Source organism: Balaenoptera physalus (assembly GCF_965194825.1).
Source record: "Balaenoptera physalus genome assembly, chromosome: 19".
Lineage (NCBI taxonomy): Eukaryota > Metazoa > Chordata > Mammalia > Artiodactyla > Balaenopteridae > Balaenoptera > Balaenoptera physalus.
In genome coordinates this window covers 9,687,829-9,706,633 of record NC_138900.1, presented here as the reverse complement: position 1 = coordinate 9,706,633, position 18,805 = coordinate 9,687,829, and the positions used below count along the sequence as shown (strand labels likewise).

The window sequence follows — 18,805 nt, the reverse complement described above, 5'->3', positions numbered from 1 at the left end:
AATGCCCTGTTCCCTCTGCTTGGAATGCCCTACCACTCTGTTTTTGACCATTTATGAGCCAGCTCAGGAGCTCTGTCAGTCCTCTGGGCTCCCCTACCTGGGTTGTCATTTCCTAGGGAATGTGTCTGTCTCTCCTGTAGAGTGTGAGCCCCTGGAAAGCAGATCTGGGGCCACTGGGTCGACGCTGTGTTCCCAGCACAGGGCTGGGTTGACCCGGGGAACTTCAATAGTTGTTTGATGGCCAGATGAATGAGTAAATGAACAGATGGGAGAGACTATGCCGGGCAATGTCTGTGTTCCTAGCAAAGTGCCACCGTCCTGACTTGGAGGCCATGTCAACAAATGTGGTGAACAAATGAATGAGTGACTCTGCTGGAATGCCCTGAGGACATTTTATTTAGAGCAGCTGCCTTCCTCTTCTACCCCTTCTCTCTAGGGGCAGAAAGCAAACCAACAGTGAAAAACAACAAGCTAAAACTATGTATAAGGGAAAGGCTGCTCTCTACCTGCTTGAGGAAGGGGACTACGGGGCCTCAGTCATCCTGGTCCTCATCTTCATCTTCCTCCTCATCCTCTTCCTCTTCCTCCGCGGCTGCCAGGGCCTGCTCCTGGGCAGCCTTGAGGGCCTGCTCCTCCTCCACCGTGGGGTCGCTCATCTCCATGATCTCCAGGCTGCTGGGGTACTCTTGCTGAACAGGGGCTGGCAGGGACGGGTTGAAATTCTCAGGACTGTACTTGTGGCCCCAGCCGATGTAGATGTTCTCAAACTTCCTGGAGGGGCAGAGAGATGCTGGGAAATCCTCCCTCAAAGACCCCGGCCTGGACTTTTGTTAAAGGTGGGACCCAGCCTAGGCATGGCATGCCTGCAAAGTTATGTGTGGTAGAGTGGAATGTGCCCACCAGGTTTCTCTGTTCATTTGTTCTTTCAGTATTCACTTAGCACCTACTAAGTGCCAGGTCATGTCTAGAGTTGCACTGTCTAACAGCACATGTAGCTGTTGAGCACCTGAAATGTGGTGAGACCGAAGAACTGAATTTCTAGTTTTATTTAATTTTCAAATTTCACTTGTGGATTCTTCTTTGACCCATTGATTATTTAGGACTCTGTGGTTTAATTTCTACATACCTGTGAATTTCCCACATTTCCTTCTTTTACTGATTTCTAATTTCATTCCAGTGTGGTAAGAGAAGAAATTTTATATGATCAATCCTTTTAAATTTATTGAGACTTGTTTTATGGCTTAGCATTTGGTCTATCTTGGGGAATGTTCCATATGCACTTGAAAAGAATGTGTGTTCTACTGTTGTTGGAGTGGATTTTATTTAATTTTAATTAATTTTAATTAAATTTAAACAATAAAACTGATACTTCATTTATTGGAAGACATCTAAGTATGTCTGGGACAACCTGGGTACACGAATCTACTTTTTCAACTGTAGGTGTTGTGAAATCTGAATACAGGTCAAGTATTTCTGATGAAAATTTAGTACCCAAATTGAGAGGTACTGTGAGTGTAAACCACCCCAGATTCTGAAGACTTAGTATGAAAAAAAGAGTGTAAACTAGCTCGTTAATAATTTTTACATTATTGATTTCATGTTGTAATGAGAATGTTTAGGATATTTGGGGTTAAATACATTATTAAAATGAATTTTGCCTGTTTATTTTTTAAATTTCTTGAATGTGGCTGCAAGAAGATTTAAAATGACATATGTGGCTCATATTTTGTTTATATTGACCAGCACTGGTCTAGATATGCGAACCTAGCAGTGAACAAATTAGACAAGAACTCCTGCTGTGGTGCCTACATTCTAGAGAGAGGGGACTGATAATAAACAAGGGCATAATTGGTTGCATCCCAGGCCCACCAATTCACCTCTCCCCAGAATTTTAATGGGAGAAGGAAAGAGGAGTAGATGGGGGGAAAGGGAGCGGACTAAGAGACAGGGAGAGAGGCAGAGAGTTTGCCACGGGGAGCAGTTTGGATTTGACCTTATTTTCATAGCCTTGTTTTTCCCTCGAGAATCATTTTCCTCTGGGTCTTCCTCGGAGCCTTCAAATACACTGCTTCCTTGGAAGCCCCTGACCTCTGCCAGCCCTGGTTCCTGGGGTCCAGGAACCAGCAGCCTCACCCAGGAGGTTGTGCTTCCTAGGAAGGCAGAGTCTTGTGCTCCAACCCAGACCCAGGCAACCAGAACCTGAGGTTTAACCAGAGCCCCTGGTGAGTCCTACCCATTCACAGTTTGGGAAGCTCTGGTCTAGAATGTCCTTCTGCCTGCTTTTCCCCTAGTTACTTCTTTTTTTCCCCCAAAGATTTCCGATCAAGGCTGCTTTTCCCAGGAATCCTTCCTTGATCCCCTCAAGACATGACAGGTATGAGCTGCCATTGGTCCCTCCACTCTCCCCAGTGGTACTTCTCTTAGTTTGTAACAGGATATTTCATGGGGGTAAGGGGGTGAGTGAGGGTGAGGCTTGATGTACATCTAACACCTGTGCTTCCTCTGCCTGCTCCCAGAGTAGGATCCATATCTGCTTTTTCAACAAAGTACTTGGGGCCCAGCGTACAGCTGGTAAACGGTGACATTCAAGAATCTTTTATAAAGAAAAAAAGTGGCGAGATGGATGCATGGTTGGGTGGTGGATGGGAGGGTGGATGGGTGGTTGGGTAAGTGGGGGTTGGAGGATGGGTGGGTGAGTGGAGCTCCAAGTTTGGATCCTTTGCTTTCAGAGGGATGCTGGCAAGTTAGGGTGTGGCCAGAAGAAGGGCGCTGGCAAAAGCAAGCATACCTCTTGCATGCTTCTGGAGGCGAAAAAGAAATTGTCAAGAATGTGGTTAAATTATCAAGAAGATGTAAAATCCCACCTTGACTGTGAAGCATAGTATCGAATACAGCACAGGCTGTTCACTGATACGGAAAAGGAAAAGCTTTGAACAACCGTCGTGCCATCTGGTGGACAGAGCCCGTAAGTGCATGCCCCGTGACTGCAGGCTGCGCTCTCTAGTGGCTGAGCAGAAAAGCTGGGATGTGCCCGGTGAGAGGCTGAGGGACTTGTCTCGAGTGTGTAGCCGAGGTGGGAGGATGTGGGAGTGACTTCCACCTGCCAATCTTTTGGGAACAGCTGGTGGGGGATCCTGGTGGGGAAGATTTGTGCCCTTAGAGAGAAGATCCTTCAGATTGGAAGAACTGTGGAGGAGGCCCAGGGAAGGAGTTAGCTTCCCCAGAGATGAGACTCTGCCCATCAAGGCCACCCCAAAGGGGACATCTGAGTCCTGTCTGGCTCCATGCCTCAGACAGCAGGAAAGCCTGGGCCAAGGGGCCAAGGTATCCAGGTTTGAATACTGCACAGGCAGTGCGATCCCTGAGTTAGTTCCTTCCCCTTCCTGACCTTCCATTGTTTCATCCCAGGGGCTCACACACTCGGTATGGGATTTCTCGTTTTAGCCCTAGTGGGACCCCTGGGAGCTGAGTGAGGAGGTTAGCCCCTGGGGGCTTCCTGAAGGGAGCTGTCCCAATCTCTGCCCACCCTGGTGAGTTGCCCCACCCGGCCTGGCTCTGATGAAGTTGTAGCGGCGCCCTCTGCTGGGAGGCACTAGGAGAAGACCTACTTGCCACTGGCGTAGGCATAGGCCCCTGGCCAGAGATTGGAGCACACGACAGCCACGGAGTACTGCGGGCTGAGGCTGCAGGACAGGCGGGCGGTCCAGGGTGACATGTGCATGATTTCTGTGGGGGAGCAGAGAGCAGCAGGGAGGTCAGAGGCTAGGCTGCAGCTCCCCCTGCCCCGCACAGCCCCCTGGAGGGAAGGTAGAGAGGAGGAAGAGAGGGAGCAAAGAGGGAGGACAAGGAAGGGCATGTGGGGCTGACAGCATTGGCTTCAGTGTTTGAACCCTGGCTCTGACCACTCTCTCGCTGTGTGGCCCTAAGAAGTCACTTCGCCTGTCTGAGCCTCAGTGATCGCACCCGGGAAAGGAGACACTTATCTCACCTCCTTTGCAGGGTGGCAGTGAGCCCTGAGGCTCAGGGGACAGGGGAGCTACTGTGATTCTCCTTCGAGGTTGGCCATCAGTTTGGACCAGGGATCAGAGGACAGGGCACAGGCTCCAGGCTCACGGAAATCGGGGTCCACATCCAGACTCTGTTCGCTTGCCCACTCTCAGCCTCTCCTTTCTTCCTTCAGATCCCTGAGATCCCCACCTCAGGAAATTCTTGTCCAGTCTTCCAAAATCCAGCTCAAGTCCTGCTTCCTCTGGGGAGGCCTCCCTAGCTATCTCTCCCCCTCCCCAAACCCATATGGGACTCGAAAGACCATATCTCACCATCTGGACCATTGCCATGTGCCAGACAAGGTTCACAAGATGGACACATTCCTATAACCCCATGGGATGCCCACTTTATAGATGAGAACACAACCAAAGCTCACAGAGGTGCCCCCCGCCACCAGTCTCGCTGCCCCTCCCTTTCTCCCAGTCTCCCCCAGAGCTGTGTGTGAAGGGAGGGCTGTTACCTGCATCTTCTGAGAGTGGCGTCAGCAGCGGGGGCCCGACCTCCTGCTCCACCTCCTCTATCCCCTCATCTGCCTTCTCTTCCTCCTCCCCCAGCTCCTCCTCTTCCTCCGTCTTCTGCAAAGGGTTCACCCAAGTGCAGCGGCCCTGGAGGTGGGGAGGAGGTCAGGTGGTACCCCCAGGGCACAGAGCCCGGCCTGTACTCTGGGAGGAGGTGAAGGACCAGGCAGTGTACTGGGGACGGGTCCTGTTCTCAGGGACCCAGAAGTGGGTAGAAGGACAAGGTTAGTGGCACAGGTAGGAGGTGAGGGGAGAATGGGCTGAGAGCTGCAGCAGTGAGATGCGGACTCCTGCCTCTCTCAGGCTCTGTGGCCTCCATCTGTTCATCCATTCATCCATTCATTTACTGTATATTTAAGGAGCACCTACCATATACAGGCACTGCTCTCGGTGCTGGATATGTGTCCTTGAGAAAAGAAACCCCCCCATGTCTGCCCTTGTGGAGTTGACATTTGGCAGCCCATATGATCCTCTGTTTGCTCATCTGCGAAATGGGGGTGTCATGGGTGCCTCTCTCATTGGATTGTTGCTGGGTTGCAGGAGGTACTGAAGAGCAATAAATGTTTGTTGAATGAATGAGTGAACCTAAGTGCAGAGCATGTAGCAGACTTCAGTTTCAGCAACTATGAAATGCGAATGACCATTGTACCAATCTCAGAAGCAGTTATTTGGATTCAATAAAACATTGTGGAGTCAATCAATGTTTATTGAATAAATGAATGAATAAAAAGTTCCTAGCACACAGCAGGTGCTGCCTTGAGTGAATGAATAAATGTATGTAAAGTTCAGACACACTAGGCATTCAATAAATGCAGGTCCACCATCCCTTATCCACAATTCCAAAATCTGAAAAGCTTTGAAAACCAAAAGATTTTTCATAAGTCATCTGGCAGAAACCCTGACCTGAGTGATCAGAAGCTCTTCAGTTTTGCTGCAGAAATAATGATGCCTTTGAATACAGGCTGCAGCCCCAGCCCCTGCTTGAGATGTTGCATAATATATAGTATGTGCACTGTGTCACTTTTTTAGTGTGTGTGTCACCTTTATTTTTATTTATTTTTTTAAAGTACTCTTATTTTTGTTAAGTACTGTTTTTTTGGCCGCACCAGGAGTCTTGTGGGATCTCAGTTCCCCGACCAGGGATCAAACCCAGGCCCCCCACCCCCACCCCTGGAAGTGAAAGCACTGAGTCCTAACCACTGGACCACCAGGGAATTCCTGTCACCTTTTTAAAATCTGAAAAATTCAGAATTCCAAGGTGCATCTGGCCCCAAATGTTTCTGACCGGGGACTGTCAACCAGTATCTGTTGAATGAATGAAGGAATGGATGAATGAATATCACTGAGCACGATGCCTAGCTGCCGGGCAGGTGCTTGCTGTCTTATTTTGGAGTCACACCTGGTGCTACGACCCGCGGGGAGGCTGGAGTCCGGCCCTCACCTGTGGCAGGATGTGCTGCGTATGATGCACCCAGTTGGCCATGGAGTCCACCAGCTCGAGGACCGGGATGCCCTCGAAGTCGGGGTTCTCCTCGTAAGAGTCGCGCCCGGCACCGCCCTCCTCCTCCTCGTCGCCCTCCTCCTCGCCGAACTGGTAGAAGCCGAGGGGGCTGATGTGTGTGGCGGCCGAGATGCGGGCGATCTGGGCCCGGAGGTAGTTGGCCTCGTTGCCCGGGAAGGGCGGGTAGCTGATGACCGGCGCATCCAGGAAGCCAGTGAAGAACTTCTTGATCTTGCGGGCCTGCACGATCTGGATCGGCGTGACGTGGGGCAGCCTCACCCACGGCCGGCCCGGCTCGTTGCACACGAAATACAGGTACTTGTTGACGCCGTTTCGGCTCTCTTCCTTGGGGACGACGGGCGGCGGCTTCCACGTGGGCTTGGGGATGACGTCGGTGACCTTCTCCTCGTCCTCCTCGCCCTCCTCGCCCTCCTCATCGCCGTGCGCCTCCATGACCTCGCCGCCCTCCATCACCTCCTCCACCTCCTCCTCCTCCTCCACCTCCTCCTCACCCTCCCGGAATTCCACCTCAGCCACCAGGTAGCTGCGACGGAGCCCCAGGATCTTGCCCCAGAAGCGGCAGGTGTGGATGGGCCGCTGCTCCACTAGCTGCTTCAGGGCCAGGAAGATGCGGAAACTCTCGTCTGAGCTCAGGCCCACGCCGGCCTGTTCGAAGTAGAAGGCCTTCTCCATGATGTTGGGCACGGCCGTCTCCGCCTGCAGAGGGTGGGGCGGAAGGCAGAGGGAACCAGGCTGAAGCGCTGCTCCCCAGCCTGACTTTTCTAGAGTCTACAGAGTGAAACGACTCTGTAACCCAGCTGCTCATGCCACCGTTTCTGGCCACTGAGATGCAGGGGTAAGTGTGCCAAGGAACGATGATGCCTAAATCGTGCAGTTGATGTAAAAGATTGGGGGACGAGCATACTGAGGCTTTTCCTAAAGGTATATACTGCATTCCCATTTTCTTACAAGCTCCGTTTGTGAACAACACAGTGTTAAAAGGAACAATTATTGCATCCTCTTCCCATGCCTGCCAGGCTGCTCCGTTGTTCACAAGTGCCTGAAGTCCCTGTCCACGGGAGGATTATACGTTCCCACCCCCACCCCACTGCATTCAGGAGTGGCCCTGTCACTTGTTCTGACCACTTGAAATGGCAGTGAAAGGGACACGGGTCATACCCAGGCAGGAGCTGTAAGAAACGATGTGGGTTTTGCTCTGCCTTCTTTTTCCTGCTCTGCAACTGTGGAAGCCTGTGTTACAGTGGCACTTCCATCACCCTCCAGCTCAAGTGTCTGATAAGCCAAGCCCCCTTGCCGAGCCTGGATGGGCAGGTAGTGTGAGTGAGAAATAAACTGTGTGGTGTTAAGTCACTGAGATTGTTTGGCTGTTTGTTTGTTTGTTTTTTAAATGTTTATTTTATCTTATTTTTTGGCTGCATTGGGTCTTCGTTGCTGCATGCGGGCTTTTCTCTGGTTGCAGCGAGCAGGGGCTACTTTTCCTTGTGGTGCGTGGGCTTCTCATTGCGGTGGCTTCTCATTGCGGTGGCTTCTCTTGTTGCGGATCATGGGCTTCAGTAGCTGTGGCTTGCGGGCTCTAGAGTGCAGGCTCAGTAGCCGTGGCACACGGGCTTAGTTGCTTCACGGGATGTGGGATCTTCCCAGACCAGGGTTCAAACCCGTGTCCCCTGCATTGGCAGGCAGATTCTTAACAACTGCACCACCAGGGAAGCCCAGGCTCTTTGTTATCTCAGCTTGAAACGGCACACCCTGACTCATACTCTATAGGAGGAGAATTGTTATTTTGAAAGTGATTCTGGCAGTTGCCCTCAATCTTTTTTTTTTCTTTTTGCCATGCAGTCCAGCTTGTGGGATCTTAGGTCCCTGACCAGGGATTGAACCCACTCCCCCTGCAGTGGAAGTGTGAAGTCCTAACCACTGGACCACCAGGGAATTCCCTGCTCTCAATCTTAAACACAGTGCAAAAGCTTGTCTGCCTAGGGGACTTTCCTGGTGGCACAGTGGATAAGACTCCACGCTCCCAATGAAGGGGGCCTGGGTTTGATCCCTGGTCAGGGAACTAGATCCCACATGCATGCCACGACCAAGGGTTCACATGCCACAACTAAGGAGCCCACATGCCACAACTAAAGGAGCCGGTGAGCTGCAACTAAGGATTCCTGGAGCTGCAACTAAGGAGCCTGCCTGCCACAACTAAGACCCCACACAACCAAATAAATAAATAAGGCTTGTCTACCTAATTGATATTGACACCAGCAACTCGGGGACAGGGTCAAAACTTAATCCCAAGACTCACTGTGCTGCCAGCAGGGAAGATAAGGGAATGAGCATAGAGAACTCTCTTTGGGGTGTGTGCCTGGCCCATGAGCCAATGGCCATCACCCTCTTTCTGGTAATGTCTTCCACCCACTTGGCAATGGAGTGGCCTCACCAACCGTGATTAAATGATATCACCCTGCCTTCTGGCCACTGCTGATTAGAGCAAGTGAGGACAACTGCTCAAAAATGGCAGATTAGGCTCTCCTTCTCTACCTCTGCAATTGTAACTGGGTGGAGAGAAAGTACATCTGGCGATTCGCTGCCTAGAAATTACTTCTTTGGGATGGCTGGGTTTAAACCCAGGTTGGTCTGGCTCCAGAGGTCATATTCTTAGTCCCTACTCCTTAATTCCTCTATTAACTGTGGTCAGAATCTTCCTTCCTCTTTCTTTCTCCCAGTTTCCAGGAAGGTCCTATCTATGATCTGGGAGAAAAGATTTCCTAGTGGCAACTAGATGAATTAAAAAAAAAAAAAAATTCAGGAACTGTGGGGCAGCTGTATGCTGCCGTGTGAGGAGGTAGGGGAGAGAGAGGAGCAGAGGTGAGATATGGGCACTGAGATCCCTGAATACCAGCTTGGCCTGGGGCCCAGCTACATTCCTGCCCTTGGGTTCGACGGCAGATGGCACCATCCTCAACCCCCTTCTCCACTGCTTGCCTTCTCCACAGTCGCCTTCCCAGCGCCCCTTGCAGTCAAGGGATGGTTATGTGACCCAATCTGGCCAATAAGACGCAAGCAGAGTTTTCTGAGGGGCCCCTGGGAAACTTTTGCTCCCCTGATTGATTGATTGATTGATTGATGGATGTATTTATTTATTTATTTGGGGGGCCACACTGCATGGCTTGAGGGATCTTAGTTCCCCAACCAGGGATTGAACCTGTACCTTCAGCAGTGAAAGGGCAGAGTCTTAACCACTGGACCGCCAGGGAATTCCCTTGCTCCCCTTGTTTAAAAAAATAAAGGGGGAGGGAATTCCCTGGTAGTCCAGTGGTTAGGACTCAGCACTTCCACTGCTGTGGCCTGGGCTCAATCCCTGATCGGGGAACTAATATCCCACAATCCCACAAGCCACATGGCTCAGCCAAAAAAAAGAAAGAAAAGAAAGAAAGAAAGAAAGAAAGAAAGAAAGAAAGAAAGAAAGAAAGAAAGAAAGAAAGAAAGAAAGAAAGGAAGGAAGGAAGGAAGAAAGAAAGGAAAGGGAAAAAAGGGGGAGACATACGGTGAAGAGCGTCCCCTCTCTTTTGGGGGCACTGGTGTGGAGATATGATGTCCGAGGCTGTAGCAGTCATTTTTCAAACAAAATGACAAACTCAAGGACCAAACATCAACGTGATGAAGGCAGAACAGAGGGGAGGAAAGAGCTGGGAGTCTTCACGATCTCACAGAGACACTGCCCCAACTCTACTCACTCTTGGCAAAGTGAAGTAATGAAATGTTTTGCTGAACTGCTTGCGCCATTTTAATCAAGCACTTGTAGCCCAAAGTAAGCCTTACTGACTGCCTTGGCCAGAGATAGGATTTAATTTATTTATTTTTCTTATGTTCTGGTCATGCCGCGTGGCATGTGGGATCTTAGTTCCCTGACCAGGGATCTAACCTGAGCCCCCTGCAGTGGAAACGGAGTCTTAACCACTGGACTGCCAGGGAATTCCCCAGAAATAGGATTTATACCCAGGCTTCTGTGATGCAGAAAACGGCTTTCTTGGTTTGGGTGGAGTGGAGGGGAGGGATGAGGGAAGAAAGCCCTCAGTGCCCCTTCACTAGGGAGCCACCTTACCAGCCCTAGACTGCTTGCACCTATTAGGTGTGAGAAAAACTATCTCTCTAAGCCACTTGTCTTCATTTCTGCGACAACTATCTCCTGTCTTAAAGTGATCTGTGTTGTCAAACAAGTACAAGAATAATACTAAAGTTAGTTTAAAACTATAAATGTGAGGATAGTCAGGAACTTTTCAAAACAGAGGTGCAGTGATGCGGAGCCTTATGCTACCAAACAGCCAAACCTGCTATGCAGCGGTTGTACACAACAAGCAGGAGAGTCCCAGAGCAGAAAGCCATCTACAGAGCAAGGCACAAAATAGAGACTCCAGAAACAGACTGGAGTCCGTACCGGTGTAAATAAATGGTAGAGGTGGCATTTTCAAAGCAGGAGAAAGGATGGATTTTTCCATAAATGCTGTTGGGGATCATGGAAGAAACAGAAATTCTTTGCATTTGGAAGAAATAGAAAATGAGAGAAATGAGAGCCCTTCCTCCCCTCAGACAGAAAAACAAATACAAAATGCTGAATCATGGATTTGAGTCTCTTCCTAGAAACATGCACAGGCCACAAACGCCCACAATTTTGCCCTTCTACAGACCTCCTCAGATTAAAAACTCCAGCTCAAAAAAAAGAACCAAAAAAAAAAAAACGAAACCAAAACCAAAACCAAAACCAAAAAACCTCCAGCTCCAAGTTCTAAAGGGGTGGGACCTCTAGGGACCAAGCTTTTGAAGAGGGCGGGGCCTCCCTCAGGATTGAATTTTTAAGGGGGCGGAGCCTCAGGGCTGTGGAATTCTAAGCGGGTGGAGCCTCTAGAGGCACAGCGTTCTAAGGAGGCGGGGCCGACAGGGACTTGCGTTAGGTAAGGGTGCGACCTGGAGGTGTGGGGGAGGAAGGGTGCAGTTCTAAGGGGGTGCGGCCTCCCAAGGAGAGACTGCTGATCTGAAATTTAAAACCATATTCTCAGGTAAGACTGTTCCTCATGTCTAAGACTTGGATTCCGACCTGCGCTCTGCTCACCCAAGGGCTCATTCCTTGGTCAGATTGTCGTTTCCAGTTCTCTCACCATCCCACCCCACTGTCTCCAGAATCCTAGAATTTCAGAAGCATAAAACGTGAGCACAGACCAACAGCATCAGCAGAGATGGCAGAGGTGATAGCCCGGGCTTTGGAGGACATGGTCCTTCCTTCCTAGTTCTGTCTTTTCTAGTTTCGAGCCCTCTAAGTCCTTCCTCCACAAATAGGAATAATAAATGGCACTTGCCTTACAAGGTTGTTTCAGGGAGGAAACGAGCCCACACTCCTAAAGCTCTTAGCTGGGGGGGGGGGGGGGCGGGCGCCTAGGAGGTGTCAGAATTATGATAAAGAGTTCTCAACAAATGTTTCTTAAATGAGTGAAAGAACATTTCAGCCAAATTTTAAGCCGTCGTCCAATGCTGGAAACAGAATCGTGGAATTAGATATTCTGAGGATAGTAGAATGTTAATCAATCATGGGTGGAAGAGTTCTCAGCGGGTCTCAACTTGCAAAAGGGGAAACTGAGTCCGGGGGATAGGAGGCAAATTCAGTGTTGAGAGACTCCAGGAGTCAGTGGGTTTCACAGAAAACGTCCACAGAGCAGTTATTTGCAGAAAGGAGTAAGGGATGGTAGGAGAAATCAGCCTCCACCTCCATGTGGTGCTGGGGTCAGCTTTCTACAATGCAGAGCTGGCCAACCTTTCCTCTGCTTCAAACCCTCCCATGGCGCCCCAGTGGTCTCAGGAGAAAGCCCAAGCCCCTTAGCCTGGCGTTCAAGGACCTCTGTGACCTGGTCCCCGACCCACACTCTGGACTGAAATCACATGTGTTTCTGGGTGGTGCTGTGCGCTCCCTCCCCTCCAGGCATTAGCAGGAGCTGTGCCTAAACCCGGGCCACCACCGCTCTTCCGCAGCGCGCCCCTCCCCACCGCTTCACTCACCACCTCCTCCTCTATCTCCTGTTCGCCCTCGCCGCCGGCGCTCTGGCTGAACAGCGCCTTGTGCCTCTCGGCCATCTCATAGGTGGTCTGCATCTCCGGGTCGTCTCGAAGCGTGTCCAACTTGGGGTGGAACCACTCCCACTGAGTGGTGCGGTTCAGCGACTCCAGGAGGAACAAGGGGTCCTCGGGCCGCTGGTTTAGGATCTTGGTCAGCAGGTTCACCAGGTGCTCATACCTGCCTCCAGGAGAGGGGAATGGGAGGTGGGGGACATCGCTCACTCAGCTTACTGAGCTTGCTGCTGTGTTTCTGGCCCTGTGCCTGGCTCTGGGGACACAGGGAAGAGAAAAGCTCCCTGCCCTGGAGGAGCTGATGGTCTGGTGATGGAGACATATTAACCAAATGTGCAAAATATATAGTGTGTTGGGGGTGGTAATTTATACGGAGACAAAGCAGGGAATGGGGACTGGGAATGCCAGGGATAGGAGATGGTTTACAATTTTAAATAGGGAGGCCAGGGAGGGGGCATACTATGCGAATACTGGAAGGAAGAGTATTTCAGTCAGAAGGAACAGCATATGCATAGGCCCTGAGACATTTTATGAGTCTAACATAATCTTGATACCAAAACTCAAGGAAACTAGGAGAAAGGGAAATTCCATGTCATTCTCATTTAGAAATATCGATGCTGAAATCCTAAGCAAAATATTAGCAAGTGGCATCCAGCATTCTCAAAAGAATGACACACCGTGATTTAATTTGGCTAATAACAGGAATGCAAGACTGAACTGATATTAGAAAAAGAGGAAAAAAAATAATTCAGCACATTAACATGTTAAAGGAGATATGTAAGATCACCTCAATAGGTGCAGAGAAACTGATAACATTCAACACCCATTCATGATTTTTAAAAACCTAGCAAACTAGGAATAGAATGTAATGTTTTATAATCTTATAAAGGGGAGCCACAAGTAACCTGCAGCACACACCAAACGTAATGGTAAAAGACTGAATATTTCTCCCATGAGATTGGAAATGAAGATGCCTTCTTTCACCACTTCTATATAATACTGCACTGGAGGTCCCAGCCAATGCAATCCAACATGAAAAAGAAAAGGTAAAAGAGTTAGAAAGGAAGAAGCAAAACTGTCATGGTTTGCAGATGATATGATTGAGAATGGAGCGCAAAGGCCTTCAGGTGAGGGTGTGCCTGGCATGTTGGAGGAACACTGAGGAGGTCTGGAGTAGAGTGAGGAAGAGGGGTTGTGGCAGGAAAGGAGGCTGGAGTGATAACAGTATCATCATGGCTTCCATTCACCTGAGTCAGGCACTGTGCTGGGCACTTGAGAGCAACGTTGAATTCTCACCACAATCATACATCTGAGGAACAATTACGACCCCCACTCTCCAGATGAGGAAACTGAGGCTTAGAAAAGTTGAGATCATGAGGTCACACAGTGGTAACACAGCCAGGATTTAAAACCAGGTTAGCCTGATTTCAAAACATGTATGTCTAGCCCTCTTCAGTGTGCAAACCCTTTGGCAGCAGTCCTGGGTGTGGTGGAGGGCCATCATTGAATTGGGAAGGGTAAAGAGGAGTGAGACTTTGGCCAGGGCTTTACAATAAGAGACCTTGAAGCTCCTGAGGGCTGGGTACTATTGGGGAAGAGCTGGAGGTTAATTTTGGCTAGATTCTAGGATCTGAGGTAGGAGCTGACTAAAGATGAAGTTTGGAGAGGGAGAAGGGGCTGAATCATACAGGGCCTTGAAGGCTGTTATGAGGAGCCTGGACCTTCTCCTGAGGGCACTGGTGAGCCACAGCAGGCTCTGAGCATAGGAGGAATGGGAGTCAGCTTTGTGCTTTAGAAAGACCTGTTACTTCAAACTCTTCTTCTCTCACTTCCTCTCTTCCTCCCTTGGTTCCAGTCACACCAGCCTCCTTGCTGTTCCTCAAACACGGCAAGCTTCAAAGCCTTGAAGCTCACTGTGTTCCGTATCTGGACAACTCTCCCTCCAATTACCTGCAAGATGCTCTCCCTTACCTCCTTCAGGTCCCTGATCAAGTGTCACTTCCTCAGAGAGGCCTTCCCTGACCTCACACTATTTAATATCCCCTCCCTATCCCCCTTACTCTGCCTTATTGCTCACCTTAGCTCTTATCATCACCTTATACCTTATTATATTTATTGTCTGCTCTCCCACTAGAGTGTCAGCTTCATGAGGATGTGATAGGGGGCTGAGAGGTGTGTTATGACTGCAGCTAAGTGGCCTTGGCAAGTGCCTTCCTCAGGCAGGAAATTTTAGTGGATAAAAGGGCCTCAGGAGCCAAATCACTTGTGTTGAAATCCTGGCTCTGCCACATCTTAGCTGTGTTATTTTGGATATGGGACCTAATTCCTCTGTGTCTGTTTCCTCTCCTGTAAAATAGGAACAGAAGATGTACTAATCTCAGCCATGAGAACCAGATGTTTCTGTGTGAAGTGCTGGCACAGTGTCTGGTAAGTAAATGCTAGCTATTGTTAGTATTTATTCCCCGACTCCTAAGCTGAGTTAGAGGCCCCCAGAGTGGTCGCTGGTTCTCAATGAGGAGCAATCTCGTCTGAGACCCCAGGCCTGAGGCAGGGCCTTGCCTGGGGCTTCTCCCTGCCTGGGCCCCTCCCTCTCCCCACTCCGGGGCCCCATTCTCACAGGCTGAGGTCGCAATTGACGCTGGTCTGCAGCAGGTAGGCCTTGGCGTTCTGCACGGCCAGCTCTCGAGGGTCTGGCTCACGCACCTGCACATTGAAGGGCATGAAGCCCAGCTCAGAGGGCGAGAACTGGAGCGCAGGGTCATCCCGTAGGTAGGGCCCATGCTGGGTGCCCTGGCTGAACTGCAGGTCTTCTCTCTGGTACCTGGTGTACTGGCCCAAGAGGTCAGCCCGGGGCTCCTGGTAGGCAGACTCCAGTTGCTGGAATAGGTTGCCTTTGCCCTGCTGTAGCTGCTGCAGCATTAGGCTGGCGTTGTGGCTGGCCTGGAGCCGGCCTTCACTCGGGTAAGTTTGGGGCTGTACCTCTAAGGGAAAGCCCGTATTCAGGGAAGGGTATTCAATGCCCCCCCGCTGGGCTTCCTCGGCCTGAAAAATAAAGTTCTCATTTGGGGTCAGACTGGCCCCTTGTGACCAGCCCCGGTTGATCTGGTTCGACACCATCTCCCGACTGCTGCGCAGGATCTGAGCGTCAAGCGGTACCGGCTGCACCTCTTCAGGGACTGTGGGCTGGGGCCTAGAGTGTTCCCGACTGCGCCGCCGCTCGGAGACCTGGGAATTCCTACGGCTGGAGGTCGGCTGAGGAGGGGACTCAGGGTCGGGTGGTAGGTCTCCCATAGTTCAAAGGGATCGCAGACTTCTAGGAGGAAGGCTTGCAGATAGGCAGGCCAGACCAGTCGCCTGGCTTGTGTGTATTCGGCAGCCGCTAGGCCAGCGGCGCCGGTTTCTAAGGAGGGAGGGGGCGGCCCGTTACCAGGAGAGGGCGCGCGGAGACGCTGGGGCCAAGGAGCTGGTTTCCGCGCAGGCGCAAGTGCACGCCAGAAGGGCTTCCCGTTTTCCAAGGAGCTCCTGGGCACGCCCACTAGCTTCTGCACAGTTCCACAGCTGACACGGAGGCAGAGAAGAGACTGCACCCTTGCCCCAGACCAGCGATCTTTTTAATTTTTAAAGGCAAAGCACCGCCGGCCAAGCCCCTCCCAGGCCTCCCTGAGCTCCCAGTCCCACTCCCCTTCCCCACCAAGCCCCGTCAGCTGTTCCCCTTGGTCTCGGGTTCCCCGGCTTCCTCAGCAGTGGGGCTGGGAGTCTTCACGGTGTCTTCACCGGCAGGGGTGAGGGTCTGGGGGCTCCGCTCCTCCTTTGAAATCAATCCGCCCGCTGCAGCTTCCTGGTGACAGGAGAATGGGGAGCGGTCAAAAACAGCGTGGTCCCACCTCCAACGTTTCTTCAGGCCGTACCCTTTCTGCCCCCTCCCGCCTTGGGCGCTCGGCACACACACTTAACCCCAGGCCCCTGATCTCTCTCGTCCTCTGTCGCTCTGAGGTCGTCGTCCCTACCTTAGGCAGGGGTCCCTCCAGGCTAGAGTCCAGCAGTGCCGCCTCAGCCAGCCCCGAGTCATCGTCCATGCTGATGAAGATGGCCGGGGTCTCACACTCAGGCCCCTCCTCCCGGAAATCAACGGCTTCCTCCAGCTGGGGAGGGCCTGGCCGGGCCGAGGAAGAGGACAACGACGAGGAGGACGAGGAGGGGGCTCCCACTCCCCCAGGCTTCAGCTTCTGTTCCTCCTCCAGCTGCCGCTTCAAGGCCTTCTCCTGGGCCAGCCGCAGGCCGATGAGGTCTTGAGGGGGGCGGGGGGCAGGGGGCGGCGCCAGGGCCAGGGGCTCTAAGTCATCCTGGGGGTGCGGAGGGATACACAAAAGATCAGGGACGGGTGGGACCTGGGATCTAGGCTGCTCTCAAGAGGTTGGCGGGAAAGAAGACAGAAACCATCCTGAGGCAGACAGCAGACTGGGTGGGCATAGGGAGTAAGGGGCAGCTGTCTCCCCACCCCGAGTTCCTTTCAGTAGAGCCTCAGCAGAGAGATGGCTAGAGTGGGTAGGAGGAGGGGACGGGGCCTTTCTGGCTTGGGGAGGGGGCTGCAGGCCCTCACCTCTTCCAGGGGCCCGGCAGGTGCTTCCTTAGTCTCTGGCTCTTGCTTGCCGCTGGCCTCCAGGATGGTCATGATGGAGTTGGGGATGTGTGCTTGCTAGGGGAAGAGCAGGATGGGGGCGTTGCGGACAGCTCTGACCCAGACACCCCACCTCACCCAGATCCTTGGTGTCCTTGACCCTCCAGAGGCCCAGACCTTCATGGCAGTGCAGGGCTCCCCTCTGCCCATCCCACCCAGTCCCCCAGGGCTGGACCCATGGGGCCACCCACCCCCCACCCTGGGGTACCTGGTGGGGGGTGAAGGAACGGACGTGGGCCAGCAGGGGCTCCCGGAGCTCCGGGCACTTGTCAAAGACGGCACCCAGCTGCTGGGGTGGGAGCTGCAGGATGACCTGGAAGCTCTGGGGCTTGGTGCGTTGACAGCACTTGATGAAGCCCTCCCACACCTTGGGATACTTCCACACCTGGACCAGGCAGGGAGGGAGCAGTCATCAGGGGGCCTGCAGGCAGCCAGCCACCCCAGAAACTGGGAGAAAGACCTTGCCAAGATGGCACCGCCTCATTTCATTCTCACAGCAGCCTCTAGAGGGCGACATTAGCCCTGCAAAACCCACGAGGCCCGGGTGTGGGGACTTGTCCAGGGTCACACAGGTACAGTACCAAGGGGCAGAACCAACATCTGAACCCAGGTCTGTCTGAATCTGCACTTAACCTCTAAGCCAGATGTTGCAAAGTAGCAACCTGTGGCCTAAATCCAGTCTGAAGGCTTGTCCATGGGGTTTGTTTTTTGTTTCATCATGATATTTCTAAAAACAATTTCTAGCTTCTCCTGAAAAACGGGACCATCTTTCAGGTCTAGTATGCATCCTGGCTGGGTGCACAATGGTGGGGGGCAAGGGGCGGCCATACCTCTCCTGGGACGTGCACCCCCTGAGGCCTTCTGCTTGCTCCTACCACCCAACAGCCCTCACTCATCACCTTGCCACCCTATACCTGTCTGACTCAGTGACCCCTAAAGGGTTGTATTGTCTCAGCAGAGGGCAGGGCAAAGGAGCTGGCTGTCTTGGTAGAGCTTATTCTCTGCATCATGGCTCCCTTGGGGTAGGGGCCAAGCAGGCTGGAAAAGCCTGGGGTTTTGCCTCAAGTCTGTCTGTAGTGTGTCCTGCTGCAGTCCCCTGCTTGGGAGACTGGGGTAGTCAGGGGTGGGTTACCTGCTTCATGATGAGGCGGGAAAGGATGTTCATGACGAAGCCCCCCAGGCGGGGGTACATGGTCAGGGACTGGATGACGGTCCTCATGAGCAGCATGGGCAGGGGACTCTGCTCCATCAGCTGCTGCATCACCACGGCCAGCACCTCCGATGTGTACACGTTCCGCTCCGCAAAGCACAGGTTGGTGGCTGCGAGGAGGCGGAGAGTGGGCCTGTCCCCTTTGCCCAGCTGCCCCCTGGGAAGTGGGAGCCCCACCCCTTAGAGAACCTCAGCCCCATTATCTGCCCATGTGAGGGGAGACCCAGCCCTGACTTCCTGAAGCTCCAGGCAAGACAGAAGACTTGCCCCACCCAGCAGAAGGTCTCCTTCTAAGGGGACACTGTGGCCTGGTCCTTGGAAAGCCTGGGAGCTGGGTCTAAGGGAAAAGACACTTCCATCTCCTAGAAGCCCCACTGGGCAGAGTGGGAAGACTTTGGCCCTCTCTCTTTGGGGACAACCCCCAGAAAGGGTGAGGTGAGAAAGATGTGTTGCCAACCCCTGAGGACCTATTCTGGCTTGACTGGTGTAGCATGGCACCTCCACCCCTACTGGAGAGGGACACAGCTTTAACTTCCATAAGTAATCCCATAGGAGACAGAAGAGATGGTCTCCACCAGCAGGCTGGTCAAGATTGCCCACTCTCAACCCAGTGCATAAGGGCTTACGCTGGTGCTCGGTGTTACCAGGTTCAGGATTATGTGGAGGGCACGGTCCACAGAGTAATGAGAGAGGGGTGAGAGGAGGAAGTCTGGGCATACGATGAG

At 52.2% G+C, this 18,805-nt stretch overlaps 2 protein-coding genes across 4 annotated transcripts in view; both read right to left on the bottom strand.

Annotated features, from left to right (window-relative positions):
- Positions 1-377: 377 nt before the first annotated feature.
- On the bottom strand, positions 378-15,679 carry RSPH6A (radial spoke head 6 homolog A). Of its 3 annotated transcripts, none has more exons than XM_082437175.1 (6): positions 14,810-15,679; positions 12,124-12,358; positions 6,007-6,783; positions 4,508-4,652; positions 3,609-3,726; positions 378-771 (listed from the first exon to the last, which is right to left on the bottom strand). In XM_082437175.1, exons 1-6 carry the CDS (start codon positions 15,481-15,483, stop codon positions 534-536), a joined length of 2,187 nt encoding a protein of 728 aa, XP_082293301.1. In that variant the 5' UTR covers positions 15,484-15,679; the 3' UTR covers positions 378-533. The 3 variants fall into 3 exon arrangements, with proteins under 3 accessions (XP_082293301.1, XP_082293303.1, XP_082293302.1); XM_082437176.1 differs by having other exon boundaries at positions 636-2,801; XM_082437177.1 differs by lacking the exon at positions 3,609-3,726 and having other exon boundaries at positions 543-771.
- Positions 15,680-15,785: 106 nt separating this feature from the next.
- The window catches only part of SYMPK (symplekin scaffold protein), a 33,472-nt gene continuing 30,452 nt past the window's right edge, over positions 15,786-18,805 (bottom strand). The window contains exons 23-27 of the mRNA XM_082437173.1: positions 18,003-18,190; positions 17,079-17,255; positions 16,793-16,888; positions 16,200-16,535; positions 15,786-16,030 (exon numbers count right to left, since the gene is read on the bottom strand). Of these exons, the coding sequence (XP_082293299.1) occupies positions 15,893-16,030; positions 16,200-16,535; positions 16,793-16,888; positions 17,079-17,255; positions 18,003-18,190 (935 nt within the window). The 3' untranslated portion in view covers positions 15,786-15,892. The remainder of the gene's footprint in view (positions 16,031-16,199; positions 16,536-16,792; positions 16,889-17,078; positions 17,256-18,002; positions 18,191-18,805) is intronic.

Bases quoted from the DNA above. Each gene is read 5' to 3' on its own strand.
- RSPH6A (XM_082437175.1), bottom strand. From the start codon at position 15,483: ATGGGAGACCTACCACCCGACCCTGAGTCCCCTCCTCAGCCGACCTCC. The intron at 12,359-14,809 runs GTGAGAATGGGG...TCCTGGAGGCAG, and splicing joins GTCAATTGCGACCTCAGCCT to GTATGAGCACCTGGTGAACC. The intron at 4,653-6,006 runs GTGAGGGCCGGA...CCCCACCTCCAG, and splicing joins CGCAGCACATCCTGCCACAG to GGCCGCTGCACTTGGGTGAA.